Source organism: Anguilla anguilla, chromosome 7 (assembly GCF_013347855.1).
Source record: "Anguilla anguilla isolate fAngAng1 chromosome 7, fAngAng1.pri, whole genome shotgun sequence".
NCBI classification, from domain to species: domain Eukaryota; kingdom Metazoa; phylum Chordata; class Actinopteri; order Anguilliformes; family Anguillidae; genus Anguilla; species Anguilla anguilla.
Genome location: NC_049207.1, coordinates 32,560,890 through 32,577,841, shown reverse-complemented (window position 1 = coordinate 32,577,841; position 16,952 = coordinate 32,560,890). Strand labels below are relative to the sequence as shown.

General features: G+C 39.9%; 1 protein-coding gene across 4 annotated transcripts in view; it reads right to left on the bottom strand.

Moving 5' to 3' along the window:
* rnf4 (ring finger protein 4) overlaps window positions 1-16,952 on the bottom strand; it is a 60,066-nt gene that overhangs the window by 4,999 nt on the left and 38,115 nt on the right. For all 4 annotated transcript variants that reach the window (XM_035427011.1, XM_035427009.1, XM_035427013.1 and 1 more), the window contains one exon: window positions 14,280-14,331. In XM_035427011.1, the coding sequence (XP_035282902.1) occupies window positions 14,280-14,331 (52 nt within the window). The remainder of the gene's footprint in view (window positions 1-14,279; window positions 14,332-16,952) is intronic.

The window sequence follows — 16,952 nt, the reverse complement described above, 5'->3', positions numbered from 1 at the left end:
AAACCGTCTACTCGGGGTTGTGACAGACACTCAAACTTCTACAAAGGTAGAGAGGACAACTGAAAAAAATTGTGAACAGCGTTTGTACATACATGGAATATTAATGTCATATATTGGCTGTTTTTGTGGCATTTTAGCTCGCTCTTTCCCAACATTCCATCAATGATAAGATCGGGACTCCGATGGCACCAAAAACAAACAGATTTCACTGAACATTTGATTGTTTACATTCTGAACCAGTGACATAAAAATAGCTCTTACTGGTTGATTTTACACGCTCATTTATGGAAGTTGGTTCTCTCAGAATTCTGAGTGATAGCAAAGTCAATATTTTCGCTGGACACTTGAAAAATCCCACCTAATAACTTCAAAGTCCCAGCTCATTGGTGAATGGTTTACATGGATTTTAAAAATAGACTCTTCAAGCTACAAGCATGATAACAGGGATGAGTGTACCATGAAGTTCAGGTAGCAAACAACAACATTGAATCCTTCTGATCTAATTTATATAGCAACAATACGCTCAGATCACCTGGATTCACTCAATGTGCCTAAGTAAAATCGATAACGATTCAGAAAATATATAACTTTTAAAGATTTAATTCCATCTTCTACAGGACTTTTGCCATTTATTGAGGGTGTGACAGTAAATTTTCATGCCGCTGAATATAATCAAATATTTATCACACCATTCAATTGCACAAGTCCCATTCAAAGTATATTTTTATGGGTTAGTGCTGTCAGATCGTGCTAGCTACTGCACATTAACCTTGTACGGCGATCAATAAAGGCTAACAACACAGTACCACTTACTTCTTGTCACTGTAACAAACTAAAAAAAGTTTTCTGTGAAAAATGTATTGTTGAGCTCACATGCATACACTGCTTGAAACATTCTAAAGCTCCATTTTTCCCTCCCTAACAAAGGGAGACTTTTTAGATTTTTCAGTTTGATGCTGTGACATTTCCTGGTCTAAATGAGGAGGTGGATTACAGACCATTACCAAAACTAATAGGAATCGGTCTATGCATATTTGAAGTAACAAATGTGTAATCCAGCCTCTCATTCCTTGCAGTTTTTGTGTATTGATGGATTGCTCATCCATAATCTGAATCTACAAATACTTCCCCTCAAGCCATTCTTTGTTTGTACCCTGATGAAGACCCTGCAAGATCAAAACTGGTCAGTTTTTTAACCTAAGATTGTGCAATCCCCCTAGTGGCCATGACGCCCGCGTCCTGAGATTGTTTAACTGAGACTTTCATCGCTCCTGCGAAAAACAAAAATCAGTGTTCTAGCATTATTAGTAGAGGATTCAGGACAACTATGCCGAAGACAAAGTTTCTAAGTGCCACCATTGTCCGTCGTCCATTTACCAAGCACCCCCTCCCTACAGTATCATCTGCAACTACACCTCCCAGGCATGACACACTGGACAATAGTGTCTATCTAGGCATTCATAAAAATATTCTTTCACCATTAAAAATTCATAGCAACCAGATAAACCCAAAAATAGCCCTAAGATACAGCGTGAAAACGCAGCTCAGTGAATAACAAAATAAACAAGACAATTTTTTCAATGATTATACCATGTCATCCTACTGTCAATGTCTGGGACTAAATATGGAATAAACATACAACCTTACCATTGGTTTTACACATAGAGATGTCCTTTTCGAGAGTCAATAGTCATATATTGTCTTGCACAATCCGTTTGTGAAATATGCTTATTTACGACGCCTGGGTACCTTCCAAAATAGCTGTGTGTAATACCACACATACTGTTTATGGTGATGTCGCCCTTTTTAGTACAGTCTGGCTTGACTGAACATTAATTTATCCAGTAGGTGACAGTATAAGCTTTCTAACGATGTACAACATGTCTAATTTTACTTTTGGAATAGCGTTTTTTAGCCCAGCATAACCAATAATTTAGTCTCATTATCGTTGCCTTATGCATTCACTCTATGATAGCAGTAGAAGACACTGCACCCGGAGAAACATTATCGATGAGTTCCGTCATATTCTTGAGAACTTCTGAGCATGGCTAAGGTGTATGTTTGCTGATAGACCTAGTTGATACTGTTTTCTGGACTAAGTCAGAAGAGAACGACTGCATTGATTCTCTGTCTCTATCAGTAGCCGCGTTTCCACCAAAAGTACCCAGAACTTTTAGTCGAAGGAACTACTTTTCAAGGAACTAAAAGGTTTCTTCAGCCCATGGTTGTCTGCGTTTCCACCGCGGTCTAAAGTCCCGCGAAGATTAGGCAAATTAGCCCACTGACGTATGAAAAAGCGACGTTGTCGTTGGTCCATCTGTCCTATGATTTCTTCTGTAACCCCATACTACCACCGAAGTAGCCTTCATTATTTTCTAATAACCGGGACAGCCCGGAGGGGTTTATTCCACTTATATACAACGGGTTACCAACAATGACTATATATGGTTACTTTTGTATTTATTGATTTTTATCGATTTAATCACCTGGAATTGAAATATTCTTCTGCAGCCGTTTGGGCATATTTTACCGTTGTCAAGCAAAACTGTCGTTGGTAGTTGAACTTGGACCGTTGTTATGCAACAAATAGGATATAACAAGCCAATAGTCAGATTGTAACTGTTTTATATATCCTCTCAAACACATTCATTATGTTTTTATGCGAACATTCCCTTTCATGTCTTGACATCCGAAGTGACAGAATGCATTCACATTTATATGTATAACTGGCAACAACAGCAGACAACATGCACACGTTGTAAACAATTTGCTGTTTGATTACTTTCTCATTGTCAATTCCATATAGGCTAATCGCAAAATGACAAGAATAGAAAGAAAACTCGTGAAAATTTAAATTAGTAGTGGTACAGCCATCGTTTGCTTTCCTTCGAAGTTACTGCTAGCTGAGCAGCGAAGTGTGCCCTCCAGATGCGAACCATGCACCATAAATTAGTCCATAGTCCTCCTGGTCTTTTTGTGGAATTGAAGAATGGCAGAGTAAAATTATGGCAGTCTGAAAAAGCTAAAGGGACGATTACTAGAATTAACCTGTTATTTTACCCTGACAAAAAGTGCAGAAGGTGATTTCCAGTTTGCTTTTACTGTATCACCAATGTGAATTACGCAGAACTACCGCATACCTCACATAACTATCAAACATTTTGACAACAATTACAACGGGCTAACAAAGAAAATCCGGAAGAAAATACTCAGCAACCGAATTCATCCGTTTGAATGCTTTGGTACGTAATATGCTGTCCCAGCACGAATGCTTTTTATTAAAAACAAATTATAAAACTAATACTAAAGCAAGAAAAGAACAGAAGAGCACACGTTATAATTCCAAGACATTGGCAGACTATAACCAAAACTAGGCTACTGCGCCGCATAACATACAAGTTTGATTTGAAGTTATTATGAAAATAAATTGGTTTGCAGCTGCATATTTTTAAACATGGCGGCTGAAAATAAACACAAAAAAATGCTGCGAGTACTCGACCAATCAGTAATGTTCAGCGCTGCAAGCTCCACCCAAAAGGTTCCTGTACTTTCGGAAAGTACTACCCCCCGAGCAGGAACTTTTTGGTGGGTAAAATAAAGCCCCCGGAACTAAATTTAGACCCTAGTTCCTGCGGTGGAAACGCACTGAGTTCCTCAAAAGGTTCCTGGTTCCGGGGTAAAGTTCCTGCGGTGGAAACACGGCTAGCGATGCTCACACCTGGAGTTATAAAGCTTTAAATAAGATACCCCATAAATGGGCAAGGATTGGGCAGATTTGGAATCTACGCAAAGGGGTTAACTATTTTCTGTGTACTTAAAGTTTCAAGTAAGTCAAATATTTTATATCTTTTTTCGGTTACTCCTGTAACTCTCCAATTCGCCTACTGCATTTCTTTGGACTGTGGAAGGAGACCAGAGTACACGGCAGCAACCCATGCCTTCAACCCATCTTTCAAAGGATGTCTTCAATCCACAATGTCTTTTGCCAACTCTTTAACATGGTGGTCGATCCAAAATGGTATGGGCAACCATCTTATGGGAGTTATTGGCCACTATTTCCTGAATCAATGTTGCATGGCACATTTGAAGTCAATAATGTAGTGTGGGCAGACAGGAAGTGGCTATTGAATGTTGTAATTTTCGTGACCAGATTTCACGCTACTGTAGTCTGCACATCTATTTTGTATTAATATCACTAAAAAATTAATATAATCACTGTAATAATGCATTTCACAAGGTAATGTCTAAACTCACAAATCAAGTATGCTTAATCATGCATTGTGTTTTTGTCCTTTTGTTTGAGGCTATATATGATATTTAAGTGTAGTGATGGCCATTGGAATGTCTACAATTTGATGCTGCTGGGAATCTTCTCCTGTGTGAAACCAAGTTGGGAAGTGTGCAGTAACACACTGAGGACCACTTTCCAACTGAAAAGGTTTTATTTCGATGCACAAAGGGAGACTCGCCATGGTGCCACGACAAGTGTTCCATATGAATCTCAACGAGACAGCGACAAGTGAAGGTTTAAAGGGGAATTGCACTTTATAACACTTCTGCTTCTCATGACTGATATTGTCCTTCTAATGAATGTGTCGCCCTTCATTTTTTGATTATTTCATTTTAAATATCTAATGTTAGAAACAAAGACCTATTTTATTTTTAGCGCAAGTCCACATAGTAGTATGGTTTCCGGGTTTTTTCTTCTTCGATTTAGTTTCGCGGCAAAATCGAGAAGAAGCGAAGCAAAACATTCCGTTAACTTAGCGTTGAAATCGAACGAACTAACATCTGCTAGCTTTAGTTTGATGCGATATCGGTGTAATAATGAGCCGCATTGTACCCGGTTGTTATAATGTCCCCGTTGAACTTGCCTTGAAAGCACATTCAGTTTTCCACGCGATGCACCTTTGTGCCAGACATGGGTGGATGTAATCAGACACCCCAACATAACAGCCTAAGAAGTTCGCAAACGAGGACTAAGGGTATGCAGCGACTGCTTTGAAGGCACTGACTACCAAGGCGACCGTCTGAAGCCTGGAGCTGTACCCACCGTTTTCCCATTGTTGGTCAAACCGCTCGAGGTAGGCACTATGCGGGCTGGCTAACGCTATCGTGTTGGCCTGCTCCTGACTCGCTCTCGCACGATCAGCCTGCAAATTAGCCAGCTCTTCTTCTGTGTATTCCGGCTCGAATCGATGGGGCACAACAATCCCATTATCAAAAACAAAATCTCCTTCATCCTCAGACATTTTTGGTTTCGCTAGCTAGTAGTAATGCAACACTATTTCTACGACCAACCTAATCTTATTATCTGCAGGTACGCCCACATCAGAAGTTGCACAATGATATGCATCCTCGAGTTCGACACTAAACTGCCTGGCTCTACTTCCTGCATTTGTAAAGGAAAACAACAAAACAGCATAAAATATTAACATAATGAAATAACTAATCGAAAAATGAAGGGCGACGAATTCATTAGAAGGACAATATCAGTCATGAGAAGCAGAAGTGCTATAAAGTGCAATTCACCTTTAAGTATTCTGTTGAGAGGTGTGGTGATTGTCTAGTGCAGTGGTTCTCAACTCGGGCCAGAAAGGGCCGGTGTGGGTGCAGGCCTTTGTTCCAACCAAGCAGTTACACACCTGATTCTACTGATCAACCTTTGGAGTCTTTACTAAGGACCTTGATTAGTAGAATCAGGTGTGTAACTGCTTGGTTGGAGAAAAAGCCTGCACTCACACCGGCCCTTTCTGGCCCAAGTTGAGAACCACTGGTCTAGTGTGAACATTCCCAGGAAGGAATATACATTGCAACAGACTTCCCGGGGACACCCCTTTGATCTGTGGCCACTGTATATCCTTACAAACAATGACTGAACTCTATTTGTGGCCATTTGTCTCTAACAATGGGAAGCAGTTACAGAGTGTGAGTGTGGGAATGTGTATTCAGATGAAGTTAAGACATAGGAAGGAACTTAATTGTTCAAACCTATCAATGCTAAAATGTTATATTAAATATATTAAATTTTTATATGTTATATAAAAATATGTGTATCTTGTAGTAGGATATTATAATGAAATGAATTCCACCATATACTGAAATATCCCAAACAGAAACTTATTTTTGTATTTAAATGGCCAAATAAACAACCGTTAAACATTTTGACTAAAGCCGCGTTTCCACCGCAGGAACTATACCCCGGAACTAGGAACCTTTTGAGGAACTCAGTGCGTTTCCACCGCAGGAACTAGGGTCTAAATTTAGTTCTGGGGGCTTTGTTTTACCCCCCAAAACGTTCCTGCTCGGGGGGTAGTACTTTCCGAAAGTACAGGAACCTTTTGGGTGGAGCTTGCAGCGCTGAACATTTCTGATTGGTCGAGTACTCGTAGCATTTGTGTTGTATTTATTTTCCGCCATTACCCGCCATGTTTGAAAATATGCAGCGGCAAACCAATTTATTTTCATAATAACTTCAAATCAAACTTGTATGTTATGCGGCGCAGTAGCCTACTTTTGGTTATAGCCTGTCAACGTCTTGGAATTATAACGTGTGCTCTTCTGTTCTTTTCTTGCTTTAGTATTCGTTTTATAAAATGCTAAGCATTCGTGCTGGGACAGCATATTACGTAGGCTACCAAAACATTCAAACGGATTAATTCGGTTGCTGAATATTTTCTTCCGGATTTTCTTTGTTAGCCCGTTGTAATTGACTCAAAACGTTTGATACAGTTATGTGAGGTATGCGGTAGTTCTGCATAATTAACATTGGTGATACAGTACAAGCAAACTGGAAATCACCTTCCGCACTTTTTATCCGGGTAAAATAACAGGTTAATTCTAGTAATCTTACCTTTTTCAGACTGCCGTAATGTTACTCAATTTTACTGCAATTTTTCAATTCCATGAAAAGACCAGGAAGACTATGGACTCATTTATGGTGCATGGTTCGCATCTGGAGGGCACACTTCGCTGCTCGGCTAGCAGTAACTTCGAAGGAAAGCAAACGGTGGCTGTACCACTACTAATTTACATTTTCACGCAAGTCCGAGTTTTCGTTCTATTCTTGTCATTTTGCGATTAGCCTATATGGAATTGACGACGAGAAAGTAATAAAACAGCAAATTGTTTACAACGTGTGCATGTTTTCTGCTGTTAATGAATGTGAGAGGATATATGAAAATCAATAAATACAAAAGTAACCATATATAGTCATTGTTGGTAACCCGTTGTATATAAGTGGAATAAACCCCTCCGGGCTGTCCCGGTTATTAGAAATTAATGTAGGCTACTTCGGTGGTAGTATGGGGTTACAGAAGAAATTATATGACAGATGGACCGACGACAACGTCAGTGAGCTAATTTGCCTAATCTTCGCGGTACTTTAGACCCCGGTGGAAACGCAGACAACCATTGGCTGAAGGAACCTTTTAGTTCCTGGTAAAGTAGTTCCTGGGACTGAAAGTTCTGGGTAATTTTGGTGGAAACGCGGCTTAAGCTTTCAATCGTGCATGTAGATACACTTTAAAAATTCACCACAGTTATTTTTATTATAAAACATTGATCACTACAATAAAACAAAATACTGAACTGCAGATTATTCATAATCATAATTAAAACTGTACAAAGCATAGGCTAGCCCACTATTTATAGTTTTGTAGCCTACAGTGAGAAGTCTACTTCTTTTCAAGTGATGAAACAAGCCTCACTGTCCAATCAAGTTATGAATTCTTCAAGCTGCCAAGTCATTTGTGCCAACATGAATAACAATATTCTGAACATAGGAGCGTTCATCAAATAAATTCGAGATCACAACTAAGACGTCTGGAGCAGAATCAGTCGTGGCCATTTTGGACTTAACATTCCTGATGATGGAATCGGCAAACATTAGCGTTGTTGTGTAAAGTGTCATAAGACCTGGAGCGAAAGTCAGCAGAAGGAGAGACTCTGCCGGTCGCAGGTCTCGCCAGCAGTGGAGGAGACACAAGACCAGACGGGAGCACAGGGAATGGGAGACAGGGAGAACAGGAGCTACCAGCCCCAGTTCCACCTCCCAACTCATCTAAGCTGGTGAACCTGTTGTCCAGTGAGAGATCCCACGCTGAAGGATAACAAGTGGAACGTCGGCCTCCACGTTTACCCATCAAGCCAGGGTTCAGACGAGCTGCGTAGAGCAGGCCAGGTTTAATCCGCTTGATGGCTTACTTTCCGAGGGTATAACCTTCTAGCAACATCTGAATTTCATATGAATCAGCAAATAACTCTGAAAACTCTGGTGCCCAATTTAAGATGGTATAGACCCAATTAGCACATAACTATGTTCCTAACTGTGAAGGTTTTTGTCATTGTAGTGAGTAACCAATTCCTAACAGATTCCTAACAAAAACAATAGGGTTTCAGCAGCTTATATTATACCTGTACCGGCACATAAGCAAAATCATTAGACCAGTATCATATCTACACAAAATTCCAGCTTTAGATTTACACCATTATCAGTTAGATATTGAAAGTGAATTCCGTGCCTAAAATGGGCTAGATTTAATGTGTAACTACCACGACTGCTCTGCCCCATTGGCAAAATTATTGTGTTACCATCACAGAACACTGCACATTTAAGCCGCGTTTCCACCGCAGGAACTTTACCCCGGAACTAGGAACCTTTTGAGGAACTCAGTGCGTTTCCACCGCAGGAACTAGGGTCTAAATTTAGTTCCGGGGGCTTTATTTTACCCCTAAAAAAGTTCCTGCTCGGGGGGTAGTACTTTCCAAAAGTACCGGAACCTTTGGGGTGGGGCGCAAGCGCTGAAAATTTCTGATTGGGCGACTACTTGCAGTGTTTTATTTTCAACCGCCATGTTTAAAAATGTGCAGCCGCAAACCGATTTATTTTCATAATAACTTCAAATCAAACTTGTATGTTATGCGGCGCAGTAGCCTAGTTTTGGTTATAGCCTGCCAACATCTTGGAATTATAACGTGTGCTCTTCTGTTCTTTTCTTGCTTTAGTATTAGTTTTATAAAATGCTAAGCATTCGTGCTGAGACAGCATATTACGTACCAAAACATTCAAACGGATGAATTCGGTTGCTGAGTATTTTCTTCCGGATTTTCTTTGTTAGCCCGTTGTAATTGACTCAAAACGTTTGATACAGTTATGTGAGGTATGCGGTAGTTCTGTGTAATTCACATTGGTGATGCAGTAAAAGCAAACTGGAAATCACCTTCCGCACTTTTTGTCAGGGTAAAATAACAGGTTAATTCTAGTAATCCTCCCTTTAGCTTTTTCAGACTGCCGTAATTTTACTCTGCCATTCTTCAATTCCGCAAAAAGACCAGGAAGACTACGGACTAATTTATGGTGCATGGTTTGCATCTGGAGGGCACACTTCGCTGCTCGGCTAGCAGTAACTTCGAAGGAAAGCAAACGGTGGCTGTACCACTGCTAATTTAAATTTTCACGCAAGTCCGAGTTTTCGTTCTATTCTTGTCATTTTTCAATTAGCCTATATGGAATTGACGATGAGAAAGTAATCAAACAGCTATTTTTTACAACGTGTGCATGTTTTCTGCTGTTGTTGCCAGTTATATTGGAAATGTGAATGCATTCTGTCGCCTCGGATGTCAAGACATGAAAGTGAATGTTCGCATAAAAACATAATAAATGTGTTTGAGAGGATATATAAAACAGTTACAACCTGACTATTGGCCTGTTATATCCTATTTGTTGCATAACAACGGTCCAAGTTCAACTACCAACGACAGTTTTGCTTGACAACGGTAAAATATGCCCAAACGGCTGCAGAAGAATATTTCAATTCCAGGTGATTAAATCGATAAAAATCACTAAATACAAAAGTAACCATATATAGTCATTGTTGGTAACCCGTTGTATATAAGTGGAATAAACCCCTCCGGGCTGTCCCGGTTATTAGAAAATAATGTAGGCTACTTCGGTGGTAGTATGGGGTTATAGAAGAAATCATAGGACAGATGGACCGACGACAACGTCGCTTTTTCATACGTCAGTAGGCTAATTTGCCTAATCTTCGCGGGACTTTAGACCGCGGTGGAAACGCAGACAACCATGGGCTGAAGGAACCTTTTAGTTCCTTGAAAAGAAGTTCCGGGTACTTTTGGTGGAAACGCGGCTTTACATGACCATTCCACAAAATTTTGAGTGCACAATCATGTCTATATCATGAATGGGCATGCTTAATGTAACAAAGATGCCAACAACAGCAGATGGACCACATGTCAGGCAGAAGCCGTAGGGGAGAATTTCAATTTTTATTTAAAATGAATGAATTTTTTTAGCCCCTTTGCTCACATGCCAAATCTGGCCAATCCTTGCCCATTTAGGGGGTACCCTATTTAAAGCTTTTAACTCCAGATGTGAGCATCACAGAAACTTGAAAAATGAATCTGCTCTTTTTTTAGTTCGCAATTAAATACTGAAAGTGTCTCCAAATCTGTCCAAAATGTCTAAATTTTGCATTGCTGTAAATCGAAACAATCATGTATTTCAAAACAAATCAACTGTTTTGACTCAAGAAACTCACTGCTGCATCAGTTTCAAGTGGGCATTACAGTCTTTCCGTTAGGACAGTGCCTTGGGGTCCTGAAACATATATCCAAAATCTCTCCAAAATTAATAAAATCCTTTTTGTCCATTATAAAGCATATACATGTGCCCCTTATGAAGATGAAACATTGATATCAGATAACAAGCATAATGCAAAAACATTATCACACTATGTAGTACAGTGCCAGAATGTGTAATCATTAACTCTCGTACATTTTTCTGTACTCTACAGTATGTAATGTTTTCTTGTATGGGGATGGGACGACATCAAAACAATATTCAACTGTCCACCACGTTTTGGCAATGTTCCAGCTGAGGTCACATCCGGTGCAATAACAAAAACATTACTTAGCAAACCAATGAACGCTGACGTTACAGTGTGAAATATCCTCATTATAAAATACCACTAACCTATTTAAAGACACTCAATTTCAAAAATAACGTATAAAACCGAAATATTTTCAGCAGTAACACTAACATTTGGACAATTACATTTTATCTGTGTTCAGAGATACAGAGACAGAATGAATGCTGCCATTCCCCAGTTAACGTAGCCCAGAAAACAGTATATCAGCTAGGTCTATCAGCAAACATATGCCTTAGCATGCTCAGAATTTCTCAAGAATATTAATATTTTCCATGAAATGACGAAAGTCATTGATAAAATTTTGCCAGATGCAGTGTCCTTTATTGCTACCATAAACTGAATATGTAATGCAGCAATGATAAGATAAAACTTTCAGTTACGCTGAGCTATAAAATGCTATTCCAAAAGTAAAATTAGACATACATCGTTAGAAAGCTTATTCTGTTACCTATTGGCTCGATTAATTGTTGATCAAACCGGATTGTACTACAAAGGATTACAACACCATAAACAACATATGCAAAGCTATTTTGGAAGGTACCCAGGCATCACAAATGAGCGTATACTTCACAAATGGATTGTCCAAGACAATATGACCACTCAGTCTCGAAAGGGACATCTCTACACATAAAACCAATGGTAAGGGTGTATATTTATTCCATATTTAGTCATGGATATTGACAGTAGAATGATATGGTATCATTTTTTAAAAATTCCTCTTGTTTATTGTTCAGTGAGCAGCATTTTCCACAGCTGTACTGACATACCTTCGGCTATTGTTGGATCTTGCTGCTACGATGGAATACAAATTTTCAGTGGGAAAAGCATGTTTTCATGTATGTCCATATAGACAGTGCTGTCCAGTGTGTCATGCGTGGGGGGGGGGGGGTAGTTACAGATGAGACTGCAGGGAGGGGGTGCTTGGTAAATGCACGACCAGCGCGACGATGGTGGCACTGCAAAACTCCATATTCGGCATAGTTGTGCTGAATCGTCAACTAATACAGCTAGAACACTGAGTTTGTGTTTTCAACACAATTTGGTTGCAGGAGCACAGAATGTCTGAATTGAGCAATCTAGGCACGCTGGCATGCCGACCAATAGGGGCTTTGCGCAAAGTGGTTAAATGATAAGTGATATACCAGTATGGCCTCTTCGATTGATGCACTGGGCACCCCTGATTCAAATTCATATTTGCAAAATAGGTCCTTGGCCTGCTGTCAGCATGCACATGAAGTATTAGACTGATCGGCCCAGTAGTATGCGAGATAACTACGGACAGATACACAAACACAAACACACACACAAACAACCAAACGCATAATCCCCCCCAGGCTCTCGCCTGGCGGAGATTAAAAATAAAAAAATAAAAAAAAACTATTTTCAGTTTTTTTTTAATAGCTCAAGAATGGATCTGTACGGTAGTCAGTGTTCTTATTAAACAAAAGGGCTTACTGGGCCAGTAGGTTTAAAGCATTTAGTCTTTCTTTTTTAAATGTTTTTTATTTGACCTCTATTTACCCAGGGTAGGTTCGCTGCTCTTTTGCAACACCCTTCACACTCATACACATTCACACCTGGGAGCTGCCCAGTACAATCACAATCCTCTATTGTTGGCCACTGAGCAGCTCCACTGGAGGGAGAGGACATTTTTTTTCAGGGGATGATTAGGTGGCAAGTTTTTTTGCGAGAGCCAGATCTGGGATTTTAGCCAGGACACCAGGGAACCTCTTTGCGAATAGTGTCATGGGATCTTTAGTGACCTCAGTGAGACAGAACCTCGGTTTAACTTCTCATCCGAAAGACGGCATCTCCTACAGCACAGTGTCCCCGTCACTGCACTGGGGCATTGGGGTTTATTTGACCAGAGGAAAGATTGCCCCCTGCTGGCCCACCAACACCACTTCCAGCAGAAACTCAGTATTCCCGGGTGGTCTCCCATCCAAGTACTAACCAAGCCCACACTTGCTTAGCTTCAGCCAGTGGGCAGGAGCAGAGTGCATGGTGGTATGGCTGCTGGCAGTCTTTGCATCAGTATGGTGAAAACTACAATTTTTTTATGGCAAACTACACTTTTTGACACCTGTCACTACACACTCATTCCTGAAGGTTGCCATCTCTGGTGTCGGGGAAATGGGAATTTACCAGACACATTGTCGTGCAGAAATCAAGCAGCCAAATAAACTGATGAAACATACATGGAAGTGGTTAGACAGCATAGCTTCGGAATACGAGCCTTCAACTCCCACAAATACTTGGGGCGACATAGCTCAGGAGGTAAGACCGATTGTCTGGCAGTCGGAGGGTTGCCGGTTCAAACCCCGCCCTGGGCGTGTCGAAGTGTCCTTGAGCAAGACACCTAACCCCTAACTGCTCTGGTGAATGAGAGGCATCAATTGTAAAGCGCTTTGGATAAAAGCGCTATATAAATGCAGTCCATTTACCATTTACCATTTACTTGCATTTGTCAGGCTACTCTGATTTGACATTTTGGCAGTCTAACTTTCTTCACCAGTCCTAACACCTGCTAGAGCGGTATTGTTAAATACGTGTCTGTGAAAATGATAGCCAAAAATTATGATGCCATTCAGCCGTTGAAAAAGATGTGGCACATCGCTGGGGTAAAAAACTACCGTCGAAGGAGAACAAAGCAAGGGTGAAAAAAATTTACGGTTTAATGAAAAGTGGAAGCTTGATGATCGTGGCAAATGGCTGGTAGCCCTTTGTTACACAAAAAATATAATTACTATTGTTTGTTAATTTTCACATTGCAAAATCGATTTCATCTTAAAATTTAAAAAAAATGTTCACAAAACATACTCCTGAAATTCTGCAACTTTCATTTTCATATTGTGCAAAAAAAATAGTGTCTGGTAAAATGACCAAATGTCTGGTAATTTTGTAAAGGAAATTAATGTTTCTTCATCTTTATAAACTCACATACCTCCAAGTATGAGGCCTAAAAGAAAATGCTCCGCACTAATAAATGCCGTGGAAAACGGGGAAAAGATTTGCTCACTTATTTTTTAAAATTTAATTAAAAACCTTGAAATATATAATGTAAAAAAAAAAATGTAAAAATAAATTATAAAGAATAGAACACCACTAGTTATTTTGAGCTGTAATCCTACCACCTGATATGAATAAATTTTTTCCCAAAAGCAAAACACTCCGCAAAGTTTTCCACCTTGTAAAATAAATGAAAGAACAAAAATTGCCTGTCATTACTGCTATATTTTTGGCAGCGATTATCATAATAAGCATTCATAATAATGTGACCTGCAGCTTCCTCTGCCAAACAAAAGAACTTCAGCAGCACAGAGGACTTACCTCTCCATAGGTGTCCAAGCAGACTGGGCAGCTGATGGTTCCTGGAGTGGCCCTGCAGAAGGAGGATAGGCTTAAAGACTAGCCTTTAAGTTTCATTCGGAGGTAGAAAGAGCTTTGAGACACAGATCCAAGCCGAATGAACCCATGCTAACCCTACCACTACCTTCAATTACGTTTTGCCCTGTGTGTTATGGGTTAGATGTCACTGACACAGTTGCGATTCAATTCCAAACCATGCAAGTAGAACAGTGACTTAACAGGAAAGGAAAAGGAATCCCATATGGTGTGCTGCCTGCCTGGTGCCAAGGTAGAAAATCTCACAAAGAGGGATGGGAGGGATGCAGTGGCTATGGTTCATGTAGAAACCAATGACATAGGTAAGGGTATGTTTGAGGTTCTGCAGAACAAATTTGTGGAGCACTGGCAGATTAGGAGCAGAACCTCCACAGTAGTTTTTTCTGGAATACTACCGGTACCACGTGCAAGCAGAGGAACACCTGTAGGAAAAAGGGGTACAGATTTATGGGGCACTGGGACCTGTACAAGCGCGACAGGCTGCACTTGAACTTGAGGGGTACTGCTGAACTGCGCCAGTGTAAATATAAGGTAGCCAGAGCTGGGTCAAATACGTATTTGTTTTGAATTCAAATACTTTTCTATGCTTTACTGATTGTTTGTTGTATTAGAACCAATGAAATACTCTCAAAAAGTACAAACCCCACCTTCTGGTCATATTGGCAGGCTCAATTACACCAGGCAAGATCAATAGAGAGTACACAAAATTATTTGAATCCAAAACAAATACGTATTTTGACCCAGGTCTGAAGATAGCATATGATTATTTAAACGAGGAACATGGGGGGCAGGGAGGTCAGGAAGTGAAAATAGTAGGGAAGTGCAGACTGCCTGGATGGAAGCTGTCAGGGCTTCCTATAATAGTGTGAACACTAATGAAGTCTTTGTAAAGCAAAGTTATAGTAATGGTGGCGTGGGACGGCAGGGCGTGAGGGAACAATATATGAGTAGAGGTAATAATCTGAAATATCTTTATTTAAATGCTAGAAGTATAAAAAAGTAAATTTTTGGAATGTGAGACTGCTATGAATAGTGGGGGTTATGCCATAGATGGGATTACAGAGACATGGCTTGGGGAGGAGGATGGGGATGAATATAATATAGAGGGGTACAAACTTATTTTGAAGGATAGATCCAGTAAGAGAGGTGGGGGAGTAGCTCCCTATGTAAAAGAAAGTTTACATGTGCAGAAATTGACCAGCACATGCCTAGAGAGGATATTTGGGTAAAGCTCACAGGGGAACATAAAAAGGGCCTTATGGTAGGTGTGTGTTACCGGCCGCCAGGTTCAGACAAGTAGTGTGAACACAATGCTCTTTGGAAACATAAAACAAGCTTTTCAGTAACGCGAGACTATTATTATGGGTGACTTCAATTACCTTGATATTAATTTGGAATTGATGACAGGACAAGGAAAAAATGAGTAAGACGTTTTTTATGTTATAAGTGAACTTTTTTGGCATAGTATGTCAATCAGCCTACAAGAGGGAAATCAATTCTGGATCTGGTGCTATGTAATGATCCGGACTTGTAACAGAGGTAATTGAGCCACTTTCCTAGCAATTATTCTGCAGTTAGATTTGATGTATTATAGCAAATTAACAAGGCCTCCTCTATGGCCAGAATTTTTTATTTTAGACAAGCCAATGTCGACAAGATGCAAGACAATGTAAGTAATATTGATAGGGTACAACTTCTTAACTGCAAGAATGAAAAGTGGGACAGGTTCAAAGGGGTTATTCTAGAGGCACATGATGTAATTTATCCCAAAGGTAAGGAAAAGTCCATTGAAGAAGCGGTCTCCCCAGTGGATGAACAAAGCCATACGGGACAGTTTGATGGCAAAAAAACCGTATAAGATGTATAAAAATGACAGCACTGAAAGCAATAAGGCTGAATATGGTAATATGTTCTAAGGTTTAAAAAAAAGAGAAGCCAAGAGGCTCTTTGAAAGGCAAATTGCCCAAGATGCAAAAAGTAATCTAAAACATTTCTTTCAATACTGTAGTAGGAAAAGGAAGTCAAAGAGGGTATGAGGTGCATCACAAAGGAAGAAGAACCAGTGCATTCTACAACCCCAATTCCAAAAAAGTTGGGATGGTAAATGAAATGCAAATAAAAATAGAAAGCAGTAATTTGTAAATTTACTTTGACATGTATTCAAACAAAAACACTACATAGACAAGGTATTTCATGTTTTACTTAACTTCATTGTTTTTTGACGATATACGTTTATTATGAAATTTATGCCTGCAACACATTCCAAAAAAGTTTAGACAGGGGCAATTTAGGACTAATAACGATGTGACAATTTGAAACAACAAGGTGATGTTAAACAGGTGAGGCAATCCTGTTATAATATAAAAGGAGCCTCCAAGAAAGGCCTAGTCCTTCAAGAGCAAGGATGGGTCAAGACTCGCCAATTTGCCAACAGATGCATCAGCGAATAATCCAGCACTTTGAGAACAACGTTCCCCAATGAGAAATCAGTAGGATTTTGGGCATTTCACCCTCTACAGTGCACAATATAATTAAAAGATTAAAGGAATCCGGTAAAATCTCGGTGTGTAAAGGGCAAGGTCAAAAACACCTTCTGAA